This window comes from Ctenocephalides felis, unplaced genomic scaffold, assembly GCF_003426905.1.
Source record: "Ctenocephalides felis isolate EL2017-DRISC unplaced genomic scaffold, ASM342690v1 CF-g0.4_SCAFFOLD_01886, whole genome shotgun sequence".
In the NCBI taxonomy this organism is placed as follows: Eukaryota; Metazoa; Arthropoda; class Insecta; order Siphonaptera; family Pulicidae; genus Ctenocephalides; species Ctenocephalides felis.
The window spans coordinates 27,948,973-27,974,392 of NW_020538040.1; the positions used below are offsets into that span (position 1 = coordinate 27,948,973).

Below are 25,420 nucleotides of genomic sequence, written 5' to 3' on the forward strand. Positions count from 1 at the left end.
AAATATAAATAAATAAGATGAAATATTGCGTTAAGTGTGAGGAAAACTATTGTAAACTACTGGTCGAGAAAACGTTAAATTAGATTATGGGATTTTGTAGCAAAAATTAATTTATTATCAAATCGACCTGTGATTAATAAATACTAATAACTAAAATAAGAAACTAGTTATTAGACTAGTTATTAAACTTATGATGATTTCACATTAGGAAAACATTATGGCCATTATTAAACAGTATCTATATTAAAAATATATTGTTTTATACTTTTAAATTTGACATATAATATTTTTGTAAAAAAAATTAAATGGAACTAAACGGTTTTTTTTTAAATGGTACGTCAACAGAAAAAACAGTGAATATTCTTATAATCAATATATAGCTTTGCAAACACAAGATTCCATAAATATGTTAAGTATTATCACATTTATTTTTTTAATTAAATAAATAGAAATTTTGGTATTATAGAAAATTTATATAGATAGCAGAAATATCATTTGAACATTGAAGATTTCACATAAAACTTCCTTCAACTAACTATAAATTATTCCATCAAAATATATGCTGTATACGTTCAGTACAAACAAAAAACTAAAATTTCTATTACATAAATAAATTTAAACAAATAAATATTCTAAAACAATTTTAAATATTTATTCAATATTTTATCAAATTAGGTGATATGTGAAAATTCTACGATTATGAGTAGCACATACCTGTACAAGAAAAAAGCTTGAAAAAATAATCTGTTTTGAGTTTCTCGTTACAAATTCGTTAATAATGTTATATCGACATTATCATTATTTTATAACTTGTTATAAAATTAACGTAATAGTATCTAAATAATGAAAAAAATTAACTATTCTTTAAATTTTGAGAATTCAAGTTCTCTAATAATCAGCATTAAACTACAACATCAAAAACTACAAACAAACTACAACAATAAAATTCCTATTATATTAGTCCAAATAGTACTATATATTTCAAAGGCAACATTACACTATCGTTGAAATCAAATTTATAATTACAATTACACTTGTTGCATTCATACACCTCATAATTACAGTGTTGTGTTTGATATAATGTACGAATAGAATTATAATTTTATTGGAACTCGTAACGACATGATTAATACGTGTAATTTAAATAGCTTATAATTAACGTTAGTAACAAACGAAGTAATAAAAATATCGAAACACAAAAATTCAGTTCGTTTTTTTCTTTTTTTTTTAATCAACCGTGCAATATCAATTATGTATGTAACATATCATTTTCAACATTAATTAGTTTTTGCTTAAATAAAAAAAATCTTAAAGCGTGTCAAAGTCATTTTAGTTAAAATGAAAAATTCATTCTCATGGATTTTTTCATTGCCCTTGACGTTCACAAATCAAATTGCATAGAAAATCGCGGAAATTGGAAATCTACAGCTCACTGACTTCACAATGCTTTAGAGAAATGCCAATAAGGGTTTCAACGAGTTGGGTTTTTAGTGGTCTCGACAGAGCACTATTTTCATATATTCTATAGAGATTTACCCAACCCAATATGTAGTATTTTAGCTTTTCCTAAAAGAAGATGTAAAGTGGTTTTGCTTTTTTACACGTACCATGACTATATTATTATATATAACGGTACAGTCAAAGAAGGGCAGAAAAGGTAAGAAATTATTACGAAAATTTTTAAAAACTTTGCAAAATTAAAAAAATTATTGAACAATTTTAAGATTATAAAATTGCACATGAAATAAAATAAATTGTTAAAACTGGGTTTAAGTTTTATTCTGTCAGAAAGCTACAAAAATTTTAGAAATCAAGTTCGTTATTATGAATATAATTAAGTCCATGAACAGGATCTAAAACCATTTTTAATTTATAAAACTTTGAAGAAGAAACGGGTATGGTAAGTACACAGTAACGACTTGGGTTACTTAATATCTTAATTTTCAATTTTTAAAATCGGTTAAATATTTTTGAATAAAATCTGGTTGGAAAACTATGATTACATAGTTACTTGGAACAATTCTCAACTAACGATCTCTTAAACCGATTTTGAATTTTTGATGATCAAAAATATCTCATTTGACTGAATTGCGCGATTATTGAGTTTTGTCAACGACTTGTTGAATTCGTTTCAGCCGCTTTCGAGATAATGTTGACACATACATATTATTTCCAATTGTATATGTCGAACAAATCTCACTTGAGAAAACATGGAATTAGCGAATCGAGTTGTCTTACGAAAATACGACTGTCTCCTCCTTAATAATTGCCATAAATTATGGAGCTGTTTGTTATATTTCGTTTATGCTAATGCCACATATTAACCCTTACTGCTCAGAACTGTTTCAAAAACAATGTACCAGCAACTTCGGTGCCGCATTCTGACGAAAACGTACCTGCTGTAAACTTGATATTGTGTATGCCAGGCAATTTGTTTGATACAATAATATATAAATTTATTTTTTGCAGTATGTTCAAAGTAATTGCTAAAAAGGGTTGATTCCAGTGTCGATTAAATGATCATTCCGAAGAAAAGTGTACCTAATATATGGATTTTTATGTTTTACTGTAATTTTTGATGAAAATTTTGCTTAACGAATTGCTCGGTCAATTGGCCATATTCAGAAATAAAAAAAAATAATACATAAAGGTAAAAAATACTTCGAAACTAACTAATAGTACATTTTTAAAAGATAATGCTGCCTCATCACTGCATAGATTTATTCTAAGAAAGAACAACCTTTTAAATTTACGGGCCGCATTTAATTTTTAAGATTTTATGGCTGACCCTCTTTTTTAAAATTTTTTAAAAATACTGATTTAAAAAAATGAAATATTACCTACATAGCTACTCGGACGTATGTAGTCCGACAAGATGCCAATTATTTTGCAACAAATGTCTTAAAATATAATGATAATTTGTTTAATTGTGGAATATTTTACTTTAAAAGTCGTTGACGAACTATTTTAGACATTTTTTTCAAAAACATAATATATTGCTGAAATGATTGTCAATCGTCAATATATAATGCGATGCCATGCAAAGTAATATGAAATTTGATAATATATGTATCGACACGTGTAGTATCAATTAATTTAATGGTTATAAGAATATTGTTCGGACGTATTTTCGTTTTATTATATTGGCCATGAAGGTGCAATCTTCACGGCATTGAGCTTTTACACGGGTTGGCTGCTACCCCTGGCAGAGGGGGAGCGGAGAGTTTAATCGGATATTAAACTTTTGAACTTTTCTAGAATCCAGAAGATAAGAATGCATCTGTCTGCATATAATCGACACATGGGTTTTGTGTACTGATTTGTTTCCCAAGAAGCATCAGACCCGAACTATTGTTACTCCCCAGATATTGTTCACTTCTAAAAGTGAAGTCCGCAAAACAACATGTATAATAAATAATAAATATAAATATATCTTCTTTCATTATAACTTAGTGACAAATCAGTGATCGTAATAAAAACTGCAATAAATACACAATATACAAACAAATCAGTGTTTAATACAGTTCTTAGTTACAAGGGTTAAATTATAACTTAACATTATCGATTAATACTCCGATTAACTCAGGTGTTAATCGAAGGAGAGTTTTAATAAATTCTATAACTACGTAACGCACATACAAATATTATTGCTTTTAATAAATCAAAAAGTAAGTTGTCGTTGATATCTTAGTTTTATTACGAATTTTAAGACCTTTAAGGAGTAAATTTTATTATTATCATCAACATTTAGTATTGTCGTTTAAGTTTACAAAAAAATGAAAAGTACATTCTTGCTACTATTCCAGGGCATCCATCCAAATTAAACATGATATATACAAGGTTCGCAAATGCTTTATCTCATACGGCAGTTCGTAAATACTTAAAGCAATCTGCTCTTGAGAAAATTCCAGATGTATGCCCGTAGTAACGTCAAATGATACAAAAACTAGCTGTAAGTGGAATTCTGTCTTAAGGCAATTAAGGCATCGTGCCTTAAGGCAAATTGCTGGAACTTCCCGTACCAAAAATTATTATTTTTTTAAAAACGATTAACATTTTTGAAAAAAAAATTACTTTGAAAAAAATAAGATTTTTGAGAAACTATAAATTGGCCAAAAAATTACTTTTTTTTGAAAAAAAAATTTTTTTTAAAAAAAAATTTTTTTTTAATTTTTTTTTTGTTTTTTTTTTTTGAAAAAAAAATTTTTCTTTATTTTAACATATTGTGGAAGATCTGAACTTTTTTCAAAGCAATCGTACTGTTTTAACTGCATAGGGACAAAATATAAAGCGCGTAAGTGCCGCGTCGCTGTCTAACGCATAAGCATTGGTACGGAACCCATAGGAATGTTAACAAAATGTATACTTATTGTTAAAATCTCTATAAAATATCTGATAATTTGATGTGCATATGTCTAATGATCATTTTTGACCGCCAAATGGCTCATTTTTTTACTTTTTCCTCCATATCTCCGAAACCGCTAGACCTACCTTCATGAAAATTTTATCGATTCTTCATCTTGTCAATACAAGTGAAACGTTTTTTGAATTATTCAAATCGGACGCTCCGTTCTCTTAAAAACTGAGTTACCGTTTTCGGCACTTTTTGCCCCGTATCTTCGGAACGGCTAGACCTGTCTTCGCCAAAAACTAATCAGCACGTCTCCTTATCAATACGAATCGAATGTTTTTTGAATTATTCAAATCGGTTGATCCGTGTTCCCGAAATCGTCGACGAAAATTTGTATCCGCACATACATACACACACATACATACATACACACACACATACACACACACATACACACACACATACACACACACACACACACACACACACACACACATACATCCATTTTTTCTAAGGTATGCCAAAATGTTCAGAAACCTTTGAAACGTAAAGATATATAAAAAATTTCATTTTCGATTTTTTTGCGATTACTATAACTTACCCTACGGGAAGTTAATAATACGGGAACGAAATAAACGAAAGAACGATATTCGCCTCGCGCTATCGCGAACAAAAAACAACAGAGTCGAGCGCAGTCCGTTCACTGAGGATACATTAATACAACAAATATTGTTGGGAAGATGGAATTAATATAATTAATTGATATATGAAAAAGTTTTGAGGAAGGTTGGAGAAGGAAGAACTCTACTGAGCATGAAAAGAAAAGAAAAGAAAACTGGATCGGACTCATATGCATAAAAAATGTCTGCTGCACGATTTCACCTTCTGCAATGATGGAAGCAGAAGTTTGAGAATATGAATAAGAATAATAACTAGTAGTACGTGGTATATTAATTTAAAATTGTTAAAAGCTTTGTAAATTTAAAAAAATAGATTAAATTTTTTTATTCTTTTAAAATATTGACAAAACCCTATTTTGAAAAATTAAATTTTTTCGATTTTTTGAAAATTTTGACAATATTAAAAAAAATTTAACTTTTTATAAAAATTTGAATTTATTTGATGATTTTGACTTTTTTTAAAAATCGACTTTAGTAATCAGAAAGTTATAGTAATTTCACAAAAATCGAAATTAATGTTTTTTAACATCTACGTTTCAAAGCCTTCTGAACACTTTGGCATACCTTGTACATAATTAGAAAAAATGTATATATGTGTATGTGTTGTTGTTGTTGTGTGTGTGTGTATGTGTAGCATGTATGTATGTATGTGCAGATATAAATTTTCATTGTCGATTTTGAGAGCATAGACCAACCGATTTAGAGACAGCTTCAGCCGTTTCGAAGATAAAAAAAGTACAAAAAATGGGATTATAGTTTTTGAGAGAACGGAATAGCCGATTTTAATGACTCAAAATACATTTTACTTGCATTGACAAAATGAAAAAATGACTAAACTTTTGGGAAGGCAGGCCCAGCGGTTTCTGAGATCCAATAAAAATGGCATTTAGCGGTCATAAATGATCATTAGACAGAAGCACATCAGATATTTATTATATTTTCTAGATTGTCGTGAAGGCACGATGCCATGCACCAATAGTTTTATTATTATATTTAAATATAACAAAATAGGATAAAAATATTAGTAGTAATTTAGTTAAATTATCTATAATCCCATTACAGATCTGCACCTAGTGCTTATAATATTCAAAGTCGTACAAATGTATGCAATGTATCCAAAACCCTCATTTTTCGTCCTGCATTTCTCTGTCGAGGCAATTTTCCTTCAAAAAATAAAAATAGCATTTGGAATCTTTGGATTTTATTAAAAAATTAATGAAGTATTAACAAAAATCATTTAATTTTATAAAAATATTAATATGTACATTTAAAATAAACTACCTACCAAAAAATAGAAAACTTTTAAATTTTACCATATTATACAAATTAATCTTATTTCTTACTTTTCTATTAACTTTTTTATATATCATATGTTATTAAAAATTATTAATGATGGAGAGATTCTATCGAATAAAAATCCTAATTTCAGTTCCTCTTGATAGTTCCCCCAAAAACTTAATTATACTCGTATAGTATTAATATACACGTTTGCCAATTTGCATTCATCTTGCTATATGATTAAAATTCTATACAGTACCAGAATACTATATTTGCTTTTTCAAGTGTGAATCAATATGTTCAAATCGGCTTATAGAAAAGCGGTGGTCTGGCAAATAAATAATTGAAAAGCATGATCATCTTTTGATAATTTATGAAAATAATAGTGCTTCAAAATATTCAAAATGGACGTTTCATTCAATATGATAGAGCATAAAGAATATAAAGAAAAATATTTCTCAACATTTTCAGAATTTAACACTTCATTTACTCTAAATGAAAGTATCAGAATTTTTTCAGGGTCAATTATAGTTATGTGAAATGAATTTAATTTGCTGCACACTAAGGGTTTGAAAATGATTTGAACTCGATGTTTCGCAAAATTAAAACACGTGACAGTGGTAAATGATATTCACAATTCTAACTGATAACTGATCTGCCTAGTACAATACAACCTCTGTTTTGTTAGTAATCTCATTGTATTTATTCATTTATTATTTTACAGCAATCAGAACAGTACTTATATTCTATGAGCTGCATTGCTTATATATATATGAACTAAGAAGAATAAACTAAATAAGAATAAATAAAAATAATAACATAAGAATAGTAACTAATAATAATAGTAATATGTAATAATAGTAAATAATAAAATAATATAATAATACTACAAAAAAAAAAAATTAAATTAACTTAACTAACATATTTCGATGATTACTCTAAAAAATATAGAAATTGTTCCATTAAACAATTTGCTAGATTAGGATATTATCCATTGGTGATTTACGCTTGAGCCTCCTGGAATGTGGCATCTCAAGCAGTTGTGCAACTATTTTATTTGGATGGGCTTCTAGTTTTTGAAAGTGGTGGACACTGAAGTTTCTTATTACTTCCTCGATATATAAAATATTCAGATCGTCATGTATGGTCTTGTTACTGACGAACCAAGGGGCATCAACTATCTGTCTGAGTATTTTTGATTGGGCACGCTGCATTAATGCTATATGCGACTTGCTGGCACATCCCCATAATTCAATACCGTAAGTCCATATAGGTTTTATCACTGTTTTATAAATTAATATTTTATTTTCAAGGGATAATTTTGACTTGCGTCCTAATAGCCAATATATTTCTGCAGTTCTAATTTTTATCGCTTTTACTTTTGAGCAAATGTGATCTCTCCAGGTCAGTCTACGATCAAGATGCATACCCAAGTATTTGACACAATTATTACTTGGTATTTTTCGTCCATAAAAGTAAACACTTGGGCATGTTGACTTGTTGAGAGTAAACGAAATATGACTCGATTTACTTTCGTTAATTTTTATTCGCCATTTCCTTGTCCATTCCTCAATAATATTAAGATGGCTTTGCAGATTGCTTGATGCAACAGATGCATCGATGTGTGTTGAAAGTACTGCAATATCATCAGCGAAAGTTGCTGTTATGGTCGATTGTAATGTCGGAAAGTCACTTGTAAATAGAATATACAGTAAAGGGCCCAAAACACTTCCCTGTGGAACACCTGCTTCTATTTGATGAGATGCTGAAGTATTTGAGTTAACACGGACTCTAAATTTCCTACCATCAAGGTAGGATTCTAGAATATTGTAATACCTACTTGGAAGTTGAGAGCCAATCTTGAATAAAAGGCCTTTATGCCACACCTTGTCGAAAGCTTGGCTCACATCTAGAAAAATCGCGGAACAGAATTTCTTAGCCTCAAAGGTATTATTGATAACGCTTACAATTCTATGGCACTGTTGAACTGTAGAATGTTGGTTCCGAAAGCCGAATTGATGGTCTGGAAAAATATTTGTATTAGCTAAGATGTTTTGGAGTAGCAGTTTTTCAAGCACTTTCGAGACAATAGGCAAAAGGCTGATCGGTCTATATGAAGAAACCATGTTTGGATCTTTCCCACTTTTATGTATCATTTTTACTATGGATGTTTTATAGAAGGTTGGCCAGTAGTTTAATCTTATTATCGAATTGTATATATAAGTTAATAAAATAAATCCCTTCTTTGGCATTTCTTTAAGCATTCTTGAAGTCACCAAGTCAAATCCAGGAGATTTCCTATTCTTCAGTTTAGCAATTTCTTTAACTATCATTTTTAAAGAGAAGAAGTTTATACTGTTTTCAGAGTTCACTAAGGTAAATGAAGTCAAACTGGTGTCCGCTGTATTTGAGAGATCTGGATTAGGTTGAAAAACTGAACTCAGATATTCAGCAAATAGATCAGCTTTTTCTGCGTCACTTCTTGCCCAGTGTAGGTGATTGCGCTCATCCCATCGAATAGGTGGATTTCTAATTTGAGGTTTTTGTTTGTGTTTAATAGGATTCCAGATTGAATTATCAAATCTATTAAGATTTGATACATACTTGTTAAAGTTCTGGTTGGAAATCTCTCTGAGCCTCAATTTAAGCCTGTTGCTTAAATTATTAAAAATATTTCTATCCGAAGGTAAATGACTTGATTGCCATTTGCGTCTTGCTCTCCTTTTATCTGCTAATAAATTTTTAATTTCCAAGGACAGCGATTGCTCCTGCTTGACGGTTGTTTTTGGAGTAGCTATTACAGCTGCTGCATGAAGAATTTCGTTAAACTTGTCAACAGCGTGGTCAATCTCTGCTGGATTTTTTAGACTAATTTTGAGATTTATCTTCTCTTCTATTTTACAACGGTATAGCTCCCAGTTAGTTTTTGTTGAATGAAGTCTAACAGGATTACAGACGTTCATAATAGAAGAAGAAATAGTGGCAATAATCGGGGAGTGATCTGATGAAAGATCATAGCTTGGATTAACATCAGTATACTTGGAATTTAAACCTTTTATTATAAAAAAATCCAGTAAATCCGGCTTCTTTCTTATGTCAGTAGGCCAGTAGGTTGGAGTTCCTGTGGAAAGAGTAGAATAGCATTGTTGATCAAGAACTTCATAAAGTGTTCTTCCCTTTGGATTGATCAGTCTTGATCCCCAAAACGTGTGCTTGCTATTAAAGTCTCCGCCGACAATAAATTTACTTCCAAGCGACCCAAAAAAATCAGAGAATTGTGAAGCGCTAATCTTATGCCGGGGAGGACAATATACTGCAGAAATAGTTAATGGAAAAGAAGAAAGTTGAACTTGGATTGTTGTTGCTTGAAGGAATTCTTTGTCATACTTTTGGAGTTCATAATGAGAAATGTTGGACTTGATCAATACGGCTGAGCCACCGTGTGCTGTACCATCTGGATGACATGTATGATAAATATAGTACTGAGGAATAAACAAGTTGGAGTATTTAGTGAAGTGGGTTTCACTTACTAGTAATATATCAATTTTATTTTCATTAAGGAACACTATCAATTCATTTTTATGCTGTAAAAGCCCATTTGCATTCCATAATCCTACTCTTAGAAATTTGAACATTATTTAGGTTTATTTATAAGCGTGGTTAACATGCTTATCATCATTGTATTTTGCTGCATGAGCTGATTGAACATACTTTTAAACTCATTCAAAAAATGGAAGAGACTTGAATTAATACTTTCTGAAATTTCTGATTTACTAGATTTGATTGCTTGAGCATATGACATATGTTCTGAATTAAAAAGATTTTCATTACGATGATCAAAAGTAGAATGCTTTGCATAATTTGGATGATTATTCGAATAATTTTGATTAGTCGCACTATTGCTATTGGTATTTATTTTAGGTTTACTGTTCAAGAGGTTTCTATAAGTTAGGCAACCCCTATAATTTGCGGTATGGGACTCTTCACAATTAGTGCAAAATGCAGGTAATTCTTTTGATTTTGTACATTTTTTACTCTCATGTTGATCACCACATTTTACACACCTAAATGGCCGGTTGCAGTAAGATTTTGTATGACCATACATTTGGCATCTACTGCACTGTGCTATTTCTGATGATCTCATTGGAGGTTCAAAATGCACAATTTGATTTAGGATTTTATTTAATTTGAAGATATCGGAGTTATTGCTGCTTGGCTCTAAATCAACATAAAACATGTTGAGTGGTAATTTACTTCTAAAGTGAATAACATTTGTTATATTCCTAACTTTATGCCCAAAAGTTTCAATTGCTGTTTTTAGCTCTGTAATATCGGTTGAATAATGCATATATTTCATGACCACTCTGTATGCTCTTTCGCTGCTAATCTGATAGGTATGAAAAACTGCTCTACGACCTCGGAGATATTTAACGAGGTTTTTATAATCATCAACAGAAGAAACAATAAATTTGATTATATCATTAGGAAATGTTTTAGTGGTAAAATTTTTGATATTTAGAATAGTTCTGATTTCATCAACCATACCTCGGAAATCAACCACACCGTAAATAAAAACTGGCGGTGGCAAATTTTTTTTTGATATTTCTGAAACAGCAATAGGCTCTTTGTTTGTTAATACGTTAAATCTATTTGTTAATTGAATTGGCTGATCTACTTGTCGGTTTGGACGTTTCCTTTTAGGACTATCAACAACTTGCCAAGGAATGGAATTATAAGTTGAGGGCTCGTTGCAGGATTCCATTTGTTCTTCATTCATGTTGTTATTGCATATTGTAGGATTTACGAAATTAATTGCTGGCTGTGACTTATGTAAAAGATGTTCACTTTCGGGACTGCAGTTAAGCACTTTATCAACTTCAACTAACGGAATTGGTGGATTATATGGTTCATTTTGCATAATTATTAATTATGCCTTAATTAACAGTTTTTTAAATTATATATTCAATGAACGAAAATAAATGTACCCTTACGGGTACATTTATTTGATTATTATATAACACTTCACTAATAAATTCAATTTGTATGTCACTTTGGATGATAACAATGTTTGTTTACACTCACGTGAGGCACAGTATACCTGGCCGAAGGTTCGAAGCGAACTGAGGTCAACTGATAAGAAATATTGAATATTTATTGATCCGATGCTACCTGTACGGCAGTTGGTTTCGAACTCAAAATGAATCTCATTGTGTGCTTTGAATTATTTGTTTGTACAAATTTAGGTTGTTTGTTGCTCAAATGTAATAACATATGTGTGATATTTTGATGGTTTTGATACATTAGACACCTTAAAATCCATACATCAAATGAAAATTAGGAACATACATATAATTTTCATAATCAACATAAGATATATCATTTTTGTAAATCAGTCATATAACAATTTTTTATCTTTTCATATATGAGGTTGGCAACTAAGCAAGTACGGATTTTTGTCAAAACTAAATAACTTTGTTCTCTTAATGTACTCCATAGTCAATTTTGATCGATGACATTTTATCATCTTTCAAGAATGATTTTTATTCGACTTTCATAAAACTTCTGGTTTGTATTAGCAAAAAAAACTGAAGCAAGTACAATTTGACACCATCAGAATCATTGAACCGTTGACTATACATAGAGTTTGTATAGATCAAAACAAAAAGTAATCAGAAGATGCAATGTCAGAACTATATTGTAGATATGGAAAGACATTTCAGCCAAGCTCCAATAATTTTTGTCAAGTGGCCAATAATATGTGATGTCAATAATATAAATCACGGTTTCCATTTTTCGATTTTTTAATTTAACCCGTTTTTCTTTGACTACTTTGTTTAATTTCGTTAGTTGTTCGATGTAAACATCAGAATTGATCGTTTAGTTAGATAAAAAAAGTATACAATTCCTTTGTAATTAACTTCAACTAGACGACCAGAACGTTTTTTATTTTCAAGATTTTTATCTACAGTATCAGGTTTTGAGAGAAAAATCAAATTTGGTACTTGTTTGAAAGGTATTTTATTCGACAATTTACTAAAGTACATTTTGTTAAACATTTATTTATATTGCTTAATGTAATCTGGGATAAAGTGAACAATAATAAACTTCTAATTATATTAACAGTGAATTTTAGTATCAAGAAACACCTAATTATAAGCACAGCATTAGCTGCTAAATTGCAGGATTTAGGTTTTGGTATCGACTTGAACCACGATCTTCGAAAGTATAGTGCAGGTCGAAGAAATTATTAGAACTAACGCTAAGATGGAACAAGATCAGACAATCGCTATAAAAACAATCTTTATCTGAAGCTTTTCTCATTTTAACAAATAGATCCAGCCAATTAAATGGATTTCTAATAATGATGCTGCTCATTTGTTGCAGCATGAACTGACGCGTATAAAGATTTAATTGCAGCTCCAATTTATCTAAAATTAAAAATAACTGCAATCTGGCGTTCTGAGTGTATTATTTTGAATTATCTTGACGATACATATCCAGTGAAAAATACGTGAAAACGAATGTATTTTTTTGGATGGTGCGATGAATAATTTATAAAGTTCAAACGAAAATGAAATACTCAAATGAATCATGGACGACACAAGGAATATTTTTGGAAACTCTGAAATTTTAATAAATCAAAAATAAAAATTCTTATGAGCAGTTTCGATTCTTGCATCTGATGAAGAAGGCAATTTTTCACTTACTTTTCATTTAAGTTAGAATCTATGTCTTTTAGATAGTTTCTTCGATTGATGTCGTTACACTGCGTTTCTTTATTCAATTCAAGAAAAATGTAAGGACTTTTCAAGCTTTTTATAGGTATTAAAAAGCCACTTTGCAAAATAACGAGCTCTAAATCACATGATCCTTTCTGATATTGTGATAAGGTTTGGGTAGGATACTCGCCCTTGAGAAACACAAACAAAATATTTATTATAAAATAATATGTATAATAAAAAAAATTTAAGTGACTATATGTATTCACATCAAAGAGTATTAAATCGGTGTGAATTCAAATCAAAAATAAAAATTCAAATTAATTAAATATTGGACAAGCAGTGTTTTCAGTACCAGTTACTTGGAGGTGATGTTTTGCTAACAAGTTTTCAGATCATAATAAATATATCTCATTACAATTATTAGCAAAACAACCAATTTAGCTAATTAATTAAAAATAAATGCTCGCATAATTTACTTTGATGTATCTATATTTACATAGCACTAGACACTTGATGTTTGTTTGTGTTTCTAAATACATCAGATATTTCACGTTGTATGAAATCTTTTTTTAAATATTATAAATATTTACAGTAAAACCTCACAGACTAGAAAATAAGTATATATGATTACTTTCTTGAAAGTAAACAAATTTTGTCAGAAAGAACGATGTGAACTGATTTATTTATCGTATATTTGCAAATAACTGGCTTAGCTTTAATGTTGTATATTTACTATAAATTTCACGTCATAACATAATTTATGTTTTTCTTCCTAATTTATATACATTTTCATATTTGCGTGTTAGACATATTTACATTTCACGGTTTTTCAGTATAGCAGTAGGTACATGTATAAATTGTACTAATTGAATTTCAAATGAGCTGAATTATTACAATTTCATATGCAAAGGATTTCAATGTAAAGATATCTAAGTCTATCTATTTTTCAATTAAAAAAAAATGATTATTAGAATTAGTTTAGTTTAGTGTAGTATGCCGCCTTTTTTTGTTCTTTCATATGAATTGAAATTTGTCTATTTCATGATGAAATTTAGTAATTGTGCTTTTAGTATTTTTACGGATGGTTATTAGAAGGCAACCGCACTCAACGTGTACTCATCGATATTCATCATTGAAGTTCGCAATTCGTACTGTTTCCTTAATTCGATCTGACAAAACAATCAGGAAAAAAGTTCAAACAATAAATGAATAATTAATAACCAAAAGCTAAGCCAAGCTAAGTGTGCCTTTGCGGGGCCTCATGTAATAATTTGTTTGGGAGCCCTTAGGAAAAATGAAGATTTTGCCACAAAATATAGAAATGCACAAAATTAAAGTAAATATTTATTTGTCATAATTATCTATGTGTCAATCTGTCAAAAAAAATTGCAAAAATATCGAAATAAACCTAAACTCTTCTTGCCTATCGTAAAACTGATTAAATAACTCATTTATAGCTGAATAAACAGAATCAAACAAAACGAGAATGGATCAACGTATATATGAGTGTGTGTGTGTGGCATAAATGTGTGTATGTGCGGATACAAATTTTTGTCGACGATTTATAGAGCACATATCAATCAACCGATTTCAATGAATATAAAATTTCAATAAATTTAAGAAGTTTTTAAGAATTGTAAATAACAGGAAGTTCCAGCAATTTGTCGTATGTGAAGTAAGGAAAATGAAACACCGGTGCATAAATTCGAAATACATATAATATAAATGAATATATAAATAAAATTTTAATACTGCTAAAAATGTACTATTTCATTTAATAATATTGCCATCTATTGGCGACAAATCGAGGCGTATGTTTGGATATGATACGCATTTGAAGTCTTACTCTTCCAACGCAAATTGCGCTATGTCAGGTTGGCCGAGCGGTCTAAGGCGCCAGATTTAAGCTCTGGTTCCCGAGAGGGAGCGTGGGTTCGAACCCCACACCTGACAAACAAATTTTTAATTTTTAATTAGCAATAATTTGTTTTTATTATAGCGAGTACATTAGCTAGAAATTAAAAAAACTAGTGGGGCGCATGGCACCTAGCCTTAAGGCAAATTGCTGGAACTTCCCGTGCCAAAAATTATTATTTTTTCAAAAACGATGAACATTTTTGAAAAAAATTTACTTCGAAAAAAAGTAGATTTTTGAAAAACTATATATTTGACAAAAAATTACTTTTTTTTTAAAACAAAAATTTTTTTGAAAACAAAAATTTTTTTGAAAACAAAAATTTTTTTTGAAAAAAAATGTTTTCTTCATTTTGACATATTTTGGAAATTCTGAACTTTTTTCAAAGCAATCGTACTGCTTGAACTGCATAGAGACGAAATGTCAAAGCGCGTAAGTGCCGCGCCGCCGTCTAACGGATAAGCATTAGTACGGAACCCATAGAAATGTAAAAAAAAAATTATATTTCTTGTTAAAATCTATAAAATATCTGATAATTCGATTTGCACATGTCTAATGATCATTTTTGACCGACAAATGGCATTTTTTTTTTACTTTTTTTTATTAGATCTCCGAAACCGCTAGACCTGCCTTCATGAAAATTCCAATGACTTTTCAATTGACCAATTCTTCATCTTGTCAATACAAGTAAAATGTTTTTTTTTGAATTATTAAAATTATTAAAATCGGACGCTCCGTTCTCTTAAAAACCGAGTTACCATTTTTGGCACTTTTTGCCCCGTATCTTCGGAACGGCTAGACCTGCCTTCGCCAAAAACTAATCAGCACGTCTTCTTATCAATACGAATCGAATGTTTTTTGAATTATTCAAATCGGTTGATCGGTGTTCCCAAAATCGTCGACGAAAATTTGTATCCGCACATACACACACGCACACATACACACACGCACACACACACATACATCCATTTTTTCTAAGGTATGCCTTAATATTCAGAAACCTTTAAAACGTAAAGGTATAAGAATTTTTATTTTCGATTTTTTTGCGGTTACTATAACTTGCCCTACGGGAAGTTAATTAAAATATGAACAAAAACTTGTAATCATTTCTAATTTATCAACGATTCTGTGTAACGAAATCAAATTACAGTTTATAAATTCTGACTGGAATTTATAAAATTATTGGAAATGTCGACGAGGGGCCAAAATTCTCGTATACAATAGAAATGTTATGGTAATGCCATGTAACGATCTATATTCGTATGACTTGCAAGTTACGAACTGTTGAATAGTTATGTATTTGCTGTGTGATCAGGCGTTTCAGACATAAAACCTAACTTCTATGTGTTATCAGAATGACATTGGAAGTTGCACTTTCAATAAAATCGTTATTTGACAATTGTGCGTTTTGGAGGTTAAGTTTTATGTGTAAAGCACCTGATCGCATAACAAATATATAACTTCTTGATAGCATTACATAAAATTATCATAATATTTCTATTTTATTCGAGAATTAGTCTTTAAGTTTACAAGCTTACAGCCAATAAAAAGTAATTTATAAACTTCCAGTAAGGATATCAATATAGTAATAGGTCGAATATCGAAAATGGAATTGTTTGCATTCTTCTTCACGCTTTGAAGGTTCCTGAACATTTTGGCATACCTCAGAAAAAATGATTGTGTGTGTGTGTGTTTTGTGTGTCCGCCCTTTTTCGTCCACGTTTTTGGGCGCACGGATCACCCGATTAGAATGGTTAAGAAACATCCGATTCCTATTGAGAGAGAGAAGTGGTGATTAGTTTTAGGCAAAGGCAGGTCCAGCCGTTTCGGAGATACGAAGCAAAATGTGCAAAAAGTGGAAGATTTTGAGAGAAATAAGCATCCGATTTGAATGGTTCAAAAAACTTTCTGCTTGCGTTGACGAAATGATTGTTTTTGGGAAAAGAAAAATTATTATTAAAATAGTTAATAAAAATTAATTTTTTTTAATAAAAAATAATTCAGATTTTTAAAATTTTCATTAGGTTCCAAGAAGTACCAGCCATTTGTCTCAAGACGCGATGCCATACACCACTAGTTAATATTGTTATTTATCAAGAATTCAGATAATTATCTTTTTGTATAATTTTCATAATGAGTTATAATATATCCAATATGTGCATTTATGTAACAATTTCATGTCATGTATTATTCAATATTCTGAAAAAGTCGTTAATTTTTATTTATACAAGAATATGAATTTGCACTTGAAGAATGAAGAATAGCTCAATGAATGGAAAATCAAATAGATGACGACATTAAGACAAATCTAAATATGTTACGTTTACTATGAGAACATAAAATTGCGTCGCTGTTTACCGGGGTAAAGAGTAATAAGACTTAACTAAAAAAGGTTTTATATAAAATTGAGAAGCAAAAATTATTTACCTGTAATAATTTATATATCCATATCACTAATATTTTTTTGTTAAAAACACTAACAAAAGAACAAAACACTAGTGTTTTTAACAAAAAAATATTAGTGATATGGATATATAAATTATTACAGGTAAATAATTTTTGTTTCTCAATTTTATATAAAACCTTTTTTAGTTAAGTCTTATTACTCTTTACCGCGGTACATAATCCATTCCTTTATAAAAATTTTTTGCTAATTAATCTGTATTGACCATCGTTAATTAATGTTAATCAATATTTTTAAAAAACATTGTATTTGACAGAATAAACCTGATGATGGAACGTACCTAGTTCCGAAACGTCGTTATTAAACATCTTCAAAAAACAAATTGTTTTTCATTATTGGATTTACTGTTCGGAAAAGAAACAATCAATATATATATATATATATATATATATATATATAAAGCGAGGTTTCTCTCCAGATAGTGAAATAATATGATAAAATTGTACTACGTTTCGGGTCTTGATCTGACCCATCTTCAGTGCTACAATTAAATATTTCAGGGTTTCAATTTAAAACAATATAAAAATACATAATTACAGACAAAAATAAATAAAAACATGTAAAAAAACAAATCTAACCAATTTAATAAATTTGTTTCATAATAACGAATATATATTGTGAAAGTATATATGGAAAACAAACATAGAATAAACAAATGTAAAGAAACTCACCATACAGATAAATTATAAAAAACACAAAAACACACGAAATTGCACAAAAAAATTATTAAACGACAAATTGATAAAACGTCGAATTGTGATAAATTTCAAATAATTGTAAAATTAAAATAATATATTTTATTATAAAAAAGCTTATTTCAAACGAACATGTTGTCAGCTTGGAGTATGTGTTGTATGTAATGTGTGCGTACGTGTTCGCGGAAAATTGTGAAAACTCTATCGTCATTGGATGAATGAACGGGATAGAGAGATTTTTAGTGGTTTCATATTACGAAGATTTTCTCAGCGATCATGCGCAGTAGGAACATAGAAAAAATATAGCATGTGGAAACAAACCATAATCAACGGTTAAACATATGTGGATAAAAATGAAAATATAGAAACATAATAAAACCATGATAGACAATGTAAAAATGAAAAAATATGTGATGAAGAGAAATTTATTAAGAAAAAGTATAAATATTAACTATAAAACGATTCGTTATAAAACAAGTCATTATATAAAAAATTATAACATAGTATAATATATATGTATATATACGCAAAACTACACATAAAATACATATATGTATACACATACACATACATACATATACAAACATATACACATATATACACATATATATACACATATATATTTGAGAAAGTTTGAGAAAATGAGTAGTTTTTTTGTCGTTTGTTCAAATTCAAATTAGACGATTTACTTGGTATAACGATAGTCTGTTCGTTACACTTGGAATACTTTTAATTACCCATACATTTTTTTTTATTGATTAAGTCGATTATTTACACATATCAGAAAGTTCATGTAACTTGTCTCAAGGCAAAATACCAATTCCAACTAGTTAGTTCTAATTGGAATTCAAACTAGTCATTCTTTATCTTGAAGTTGGCTATGGCTCACTCTGTAATCAGCGAACTTCACGCCTACTATGCATTAATGCTTAAACAAAATGGCTACCTATATTTGACATTCGTTGTTTTTTTTCCTCTATGAAATTAAATTATAATTAAGAGCTCTCAATCAGATTAATAACCCATAAATCTATATAATACGATTTTTATTTGTCAAGAAGTATCGGAGAGAGCATTCAATCGTATATGAAACTGCAGCAACTGCTTGCAAATTAGCAAACACTATACTGCAAAGTGTAATATTGCCACGGAGTCATGTCTAAAAGAGGTGGTTACAGGAGCAATGGTAATAGAGGAAGCTGGAATTCCACACATTTCAACAGCAGATTTAAAGATGAACATGACGACCGTACAAAAGATAGCACTCGCCGTGTTAGCTTCAAGACAAACCAAAATCGTCATCATGGTGGTCAAAAATACAAAAATTATGAAGTGTCAGTTCGAGCACACCTTTTGAATGAAAATATTGACATGACTAGATTGAGTACATCCCAGGTCAGACCTATAAATCAAAGAAATAGGAGAGGAGACAGACATGAGGGACGAAATCGTAATTCGACATTGCCCAATAAAAAATTATTACCAGGACCATCAGGTTTTTATGAAGTAATGATACCGTACATGATAAATTATGACAGGGATTTTATAATTAAGACTATTCATAGTCGTATACAACCCGATCCGTTTCATCCTCTGTACTTCAAAGTAGATCAAGATAAAGCTATCTTTTATGTTGATAGTTTTCCTATTGCAGAGAAAATCTTGAAGCTAGATAGATTAATTACTTTACCAAATGGACAAAAAATGCTTATAAAAGTTCGATCCGGGATACCTAAACTCATCATCAATGAGAACCTTCGTGAGAAAATGATTGCAGCCTTTGCTAGAAGATATAACCCAGCGGCGAAAGCATTAGACTTGTCTAGCTTTCATACTGATCCTGAATTATCTGATGTGTATTGCTGTTTGGCTAGACCAAAAGTTATGATTGAAGCTATTGGTATAATAGCCTCAAGAGTACCAGATTTAACAGCATTAAATTTGGACAGCAATAATATTTCTATTACAAATCATATGAAATGTATAACAGCAAAATTACCTAACATCACAATATTGCATTTAAAAAATAATAAGTTGGTACATACAAGTCTATTAGAGGTTTTGAAAAAGCTGCCGTTGATGGAACTGATTTTGGAAGGAAATCCATTAAAAGGCAAATTTAGAGATCCTAGTGTTTATGTAAGAGAAGTACGAAAACTCTTTCCAAAGTTGGTGAAATTGGACGAAGCAGAAATTCCACCACAGATATCATTTGATTTGGGAGAAGCTGTTGACTTACCTACATCTAAAGCTTCTTTTCTTTGCAATGCGGGCGCTGAGGGTATTATTCGGCAATTTTTGCTGCAATATTTTACTATTTATGATTCTGAGAGCAGACAACCCTTGCTAGATGCATATCATGAAAATGCAAGACTGTCCGTATCTGTTTTCTTCACTACTGAAAAGAATACTGTTTACCATAAAGTTAATCGTAATTTGTTTCGCTGTCGAGATATTGATTCAAGACACAGAACACTAAAAGAAAGCCGCTTGCATGTTGTAGGACATTTAACAGCATTACCAAAAACGCAACATGATCCTACATCATTCCAAGTAGATCTGACTGTTTGTACTCCTGCCATGATGCTCCTGTCCGTATCTGGACTTTTCAAGGAATTAAATGGTGAAAACGATCCACCAACTCGATGTTTTCTAAGAGTTATGGCCATTGTACCTGCTGGATCTGGATTTTGTATCATAAGTGAAGAAATGGTTATAAATACTGCAACACCTTCTCAAATTAAAGGAGCTTTTCAAGCTCCAACAGCTCCTGTAGCAGGAACCTCTGTGCAACCTGTACCTGTATCAGCTTCACCAGTTGCTGAAGTAATACCAAATCCGGCTGTGATTGATGATTCCACTAAAAAACAAATTATTCAGCAGTTTTCAGAGTATACCAATATGAAGCTCGAGTGGTCAGAAAAATGTCTAATAGAGACTAATTGGGAACCCCAAAGAGCTGTATTTGTTTTCACAGAACTGAGCAAAGAAAATAAAATACCTCCAGAAGCTTTCATAAAATAATATTAAATATAAAAAATATTGTGAAATATATTTATATTAAAGAAATACTCTACGAGAGATGACGTAATTAAATACATATATTTATTTCATAATTGATGACAATCTGTGTTATTCGTGATGTGTATAGATTAAAATTTATGTAGATTTTGTGGTAATTTGTAATAATTTTTTCAATACATTTTTTTCTAATTTTGCACAGAACTTTTAAAATAGATAGTTACAATAGTATCTAAGGTTTATTAAAATTTTTAATGATTAATCTATATAATTATAGAATATTTATATTTCAATTATAAATTGATTTATATGATTGAAGAAATTTGCAATCATTGTGGATTTGATGAAAGGATTTACCTCTATACTGACATGTATAGATAAATTTTAGCAGAATTTTTTTTCTAAGGGCGTGACCTTCGCTCTATACAATTTTTAACACAAAGACTTATAAAAACCTTGTAATTTCTGATGGTCTATTTATATAAAGAAACAATTAAAAAAAAGTCGTGGACTCTTATCAATAGAAGAACAATTACGTAAAACTCAATCATTATCAATAAAGCTGTATAATGATATGTAAACAATAAACAACAATAATGTAGGTAAATTGATTAACCAAATATTAATCGAGTCGAACAAATATTAAGAAAGTAACGTAATCTATTTTGGTTTCGAGGTATTTGACATGACTTCTGGCGCATGATTAATAAACAGTAAACAACATTAGTGATTGCGAGTATTTATAGTGTATGTCATTGTTATCAAAATAATTGTCATAAGTTATCGACGTCAAATATTAATCGTATTTATAAGTCTGAAATATGTCATTACAAGTCTGCTGTTATAAATAGAATTAAACGTATCAATAACATTCCCCACTGCGTACTTATGATTCATATTTAGGGCTGTATTTACGGATTTGGCTGCATTATTTTATATTTTTTAGTAAATTACTAGTAGTATATAAATCATGCGACGTTTCTCACATGATTACTGATTGAGTTAAATTCACATACATATTTCTAATAAACAATGGCTATCAATTTCATCCATATCGCGTTTAAGCGGAACTGAACATGTAAAAGAATATCGTGAGAAACAATTCTTACACATCTCAAATTCCAGCTAATTGTTTAGCAAAAAAAAAAAATCGAATTATTCTCATGGCCAAATATCAATATAGGAATGTCATTTTGGTGTTAATTGTGAATCCAAGTAAAATATAATTAAAGTGATTAGTATTTGTACTTAGTGAAATCTTTATAAAGTATTTGATTATTTGATGTGCATATGTCTAATGATCATTCTTGACCGTCAAATGTTTTTTTTTTGAGATTTTTTGTTGGATCTCAAAAAACGGCTGATCCTGCTTTCCTAAAAGTTTTATTTATATCGTCAATGCAAGTGAAATGTTTTTTGAATAATTCAAATCGGACGCTTTGTTCTTTCAAAAACCCTACGGGAAGTTAATGACTTTATAAAACTATCTAGTGGTGTATGGCATCGTGTCTTAAGGCAAATTGCTGGAACTTTTCGTACTGTAATGAAATATTCCAGGAAAAGTAAATGCTTTCAAATAAATCAAAATAATTTGAAAAAAAAAACTTAATCAAGTAAATTTAAAATAAAGAATATAGTCTACTATTTATAAGAATTATATCAACTGAATTGCAAAGTTGAGCTTAAGTAAACTTTAGAACTTAGGCTTAAATTGAAATTAAAATCTAAACTATTTTCGATATTCAAAAAGTTACCCTACGAGATGTTAACAAGAAGTCCATATATTGCTACTTTTTCAGATACTATAATACATACATAATATGTATTGAACATATATTGAAAAATTTTGCAAGAGATCAAGAAACATTGCTTTTATTATGCAATTAGTAACAATTACTTTTGCAGAATATATATTTCCTTATTTCGCCCAATATTTTTTTTTAATTCGAAAATCTGCAGCATTTCTACATAAAATTAAAAATTATCAGTATTAGGAAAATTATAGTAGTAAACCTAATCACAGAGCCAACCGTTGGTTTGCTTTTTAAAAATGAATAAATTCGAAACTAAAATCATAATATTAAAAAATAAAGTTAAAAATATAGAAAAAAATAGAAAGCATTTAGGAATAAATTAAGTCATATTTAAGGGGATATTCTGGTCTATAGTTCTTAATTTTTTTTTTTTTGTTTTGTGATAGTTTCAAAGTTTACCTATTTAAAAATATGTGTACAAGAGAATTTTCAAAAATTAAATTATTTTTGGGGATATAGTTGTTTGACCACGACAATTCTCCTCTAGTCCTTCCTCTGCTAAGCTTTAAACTCGTTTTTCTCGAAACAATCTTTTTCCAGACGACACCTATGATTTCTCAATTTCCACTGAACAGATTTACTTGAAATTTTTACAGAGTCTTCTTTATAGACTCGCTATAATCTCCAAATTTCAATTTTACTATTTTTAAAAAATTCGAGATTATCAATAAAAGTTAAAAATCACCTTTGTTACAGAGAGTCGCTATTGTGTAAGTAAAAAATATAATATTCTAACTTGTTTTTTCATTTTTTATCTTCACATTATTTAGAGAGCTAAAATCATCGGTATGATCATGTGCCAACTTTTTGAGCCCCCCCACTTCATTACCTCTAAAATTAAAATTTTTACTATTTTTAGCTTTTCTTTTATTTTAAAAACAACTAGTAACTCGTGAAAAAATATAGTAAAAATATTGTTTGCCTTTTTTTGCGAACTTTCAAAATTCACATGAAGTTCACGCCTCTAGACCAGAATACTTCCCTCAAGAACAAGATCGATTTATTGAATTCCTGTGGCCAACCCTGGCGCCAGTTCCAGCCTTAACGCCTGCAATAAAAGTAATTTATATCTTTTTTCAAAAAGTCACGACCTTTCTGATATGTTATTTATTAATGTATTTACTACGTTACATCATCCATGTGCAGCGCATAACAAAATCAGTTCCGGTTGATAACAATGTCTTTAAAAGAGTTAAAAGTCTAATTTAAGACTTGGCTAACAACAGCGGACAATATCGTGGTATTAAAAAAATCGTTTTTTAATTATTTGGGAGATTATCGTGGTATTTAACCTCTATGATGATCATATATTACATAACAGCCCGCGGAAAAATTCCAATATATGAAAAATACACTTTTTTATAAAGCCAATAAAAGTAATCATTGTGGTTTATGTTGGTTATTAAATTTTGAATGACTGATTAACAACATCGTTTATGAAGATTTGATAAAAATTTAATAAAGTACATTTAGTTATGAGTCAATCATAAAATCTAGAAATAACACTCATTATATATTTATCCAATCAGTGTGTTATATAAAATACTGTTTTTTGTTGTTTTGAATCAAATATTTCAGTTAATATTATACTATCTTATCCGGACCAATAAATTGGCATTCGATTTAAACATTGCAAGTACTACCCAAAAATTTGCTGATGTTTTGTGATAAAGTAAGTACAAATATATAAAAAAATAAAAAGAAAAAAAAATTAAATGTTTTCTTGAACATATTCATATAATACTAAAATTATGATGTACCAGATGTCGCCAGATGACATTTGTAAGAATCAGATAATACTTTATTCTCTGACAATCCCTAAAGATTTTGGATATAATCGCTGATCACGTACGCCATTTCACTTGTTTTCCGTATGAGTTTTGTTGAATTTTCCGAGTGTTCGATGTTATTTTTGTAAATAAATACGCTATTAATTGCAGCCAGTGATTCTTATTGTGCTTCTGGAGTTAATTCCTACCTCAGTATCCATTCCTTATAGCGATCTGAGAATTCCAGACTTCAAGCCACCATCCGACTGGGCCACCGACTGGGCCACCGACTGGGCCACCGACTAAGCAGAGAACGAGTAATATTTTTTTAATATATTCAGTTATATAAAAGCCTCGGAATAGCTATTGAATCAAATTCAATTAGCTGTTCCGAAAGGGTCTAACGAACCCCCATCCGTAACATCATAACTCTACGAATCGTGTAAGTGTGTTTTATGAGTATACAAAATTGTGGATTACCAATTTTCACAATTTTAAGAAGTAATTTCATTCTAAATTATTAGCAGTATCATAATTTGTTTAAATTTCAATATCTAATAAAATTCTTTAAAGTTTTAAAAATGTCAAGACCACTTCACAAGATATAATACCAGTATAAGGAATTTATGTTATATATCTATTGTGGCTTCTTCATTTATTTATTATTTTTATCTTTTTTTTTCTTTTTTTTATTGTTACTTCATTTGTTAA

The 25,420-nt window shown here is 29.7% G+C and overlaps 1 protein-coding gene and 1 non-coding gene across 2 annotated transcripts; both read left to right on the top strand.

Moving 5' to 3' along the window:
- The first annotated feature begins 14,900 nt into the window (after positions 1–14,900).
- Trnal-uaa lies at positions 14,901–14,984 on the top strand. Its single transcript has one exon. It is a non-coding gene; the product is annotated as a tRNA-Leu (tRNA).
- Positions 14,985–19,260: 4,276 nt separating this feature from the next.
- Positions 19,261–21,129, top strand: LOC113374821 (nuclear RNA export factor 1-like). The gene has a single exon (XM_026614786.1). It carries the CDS (start codon positions 19,261–19,263, stop codon positions 21,127–21,129), a length of 1,869 nt encoding a protein of 622 aa, XP_026470571.1.
- Positions 21,130–25,420: the final 4,291 nt, after the last annotated feature.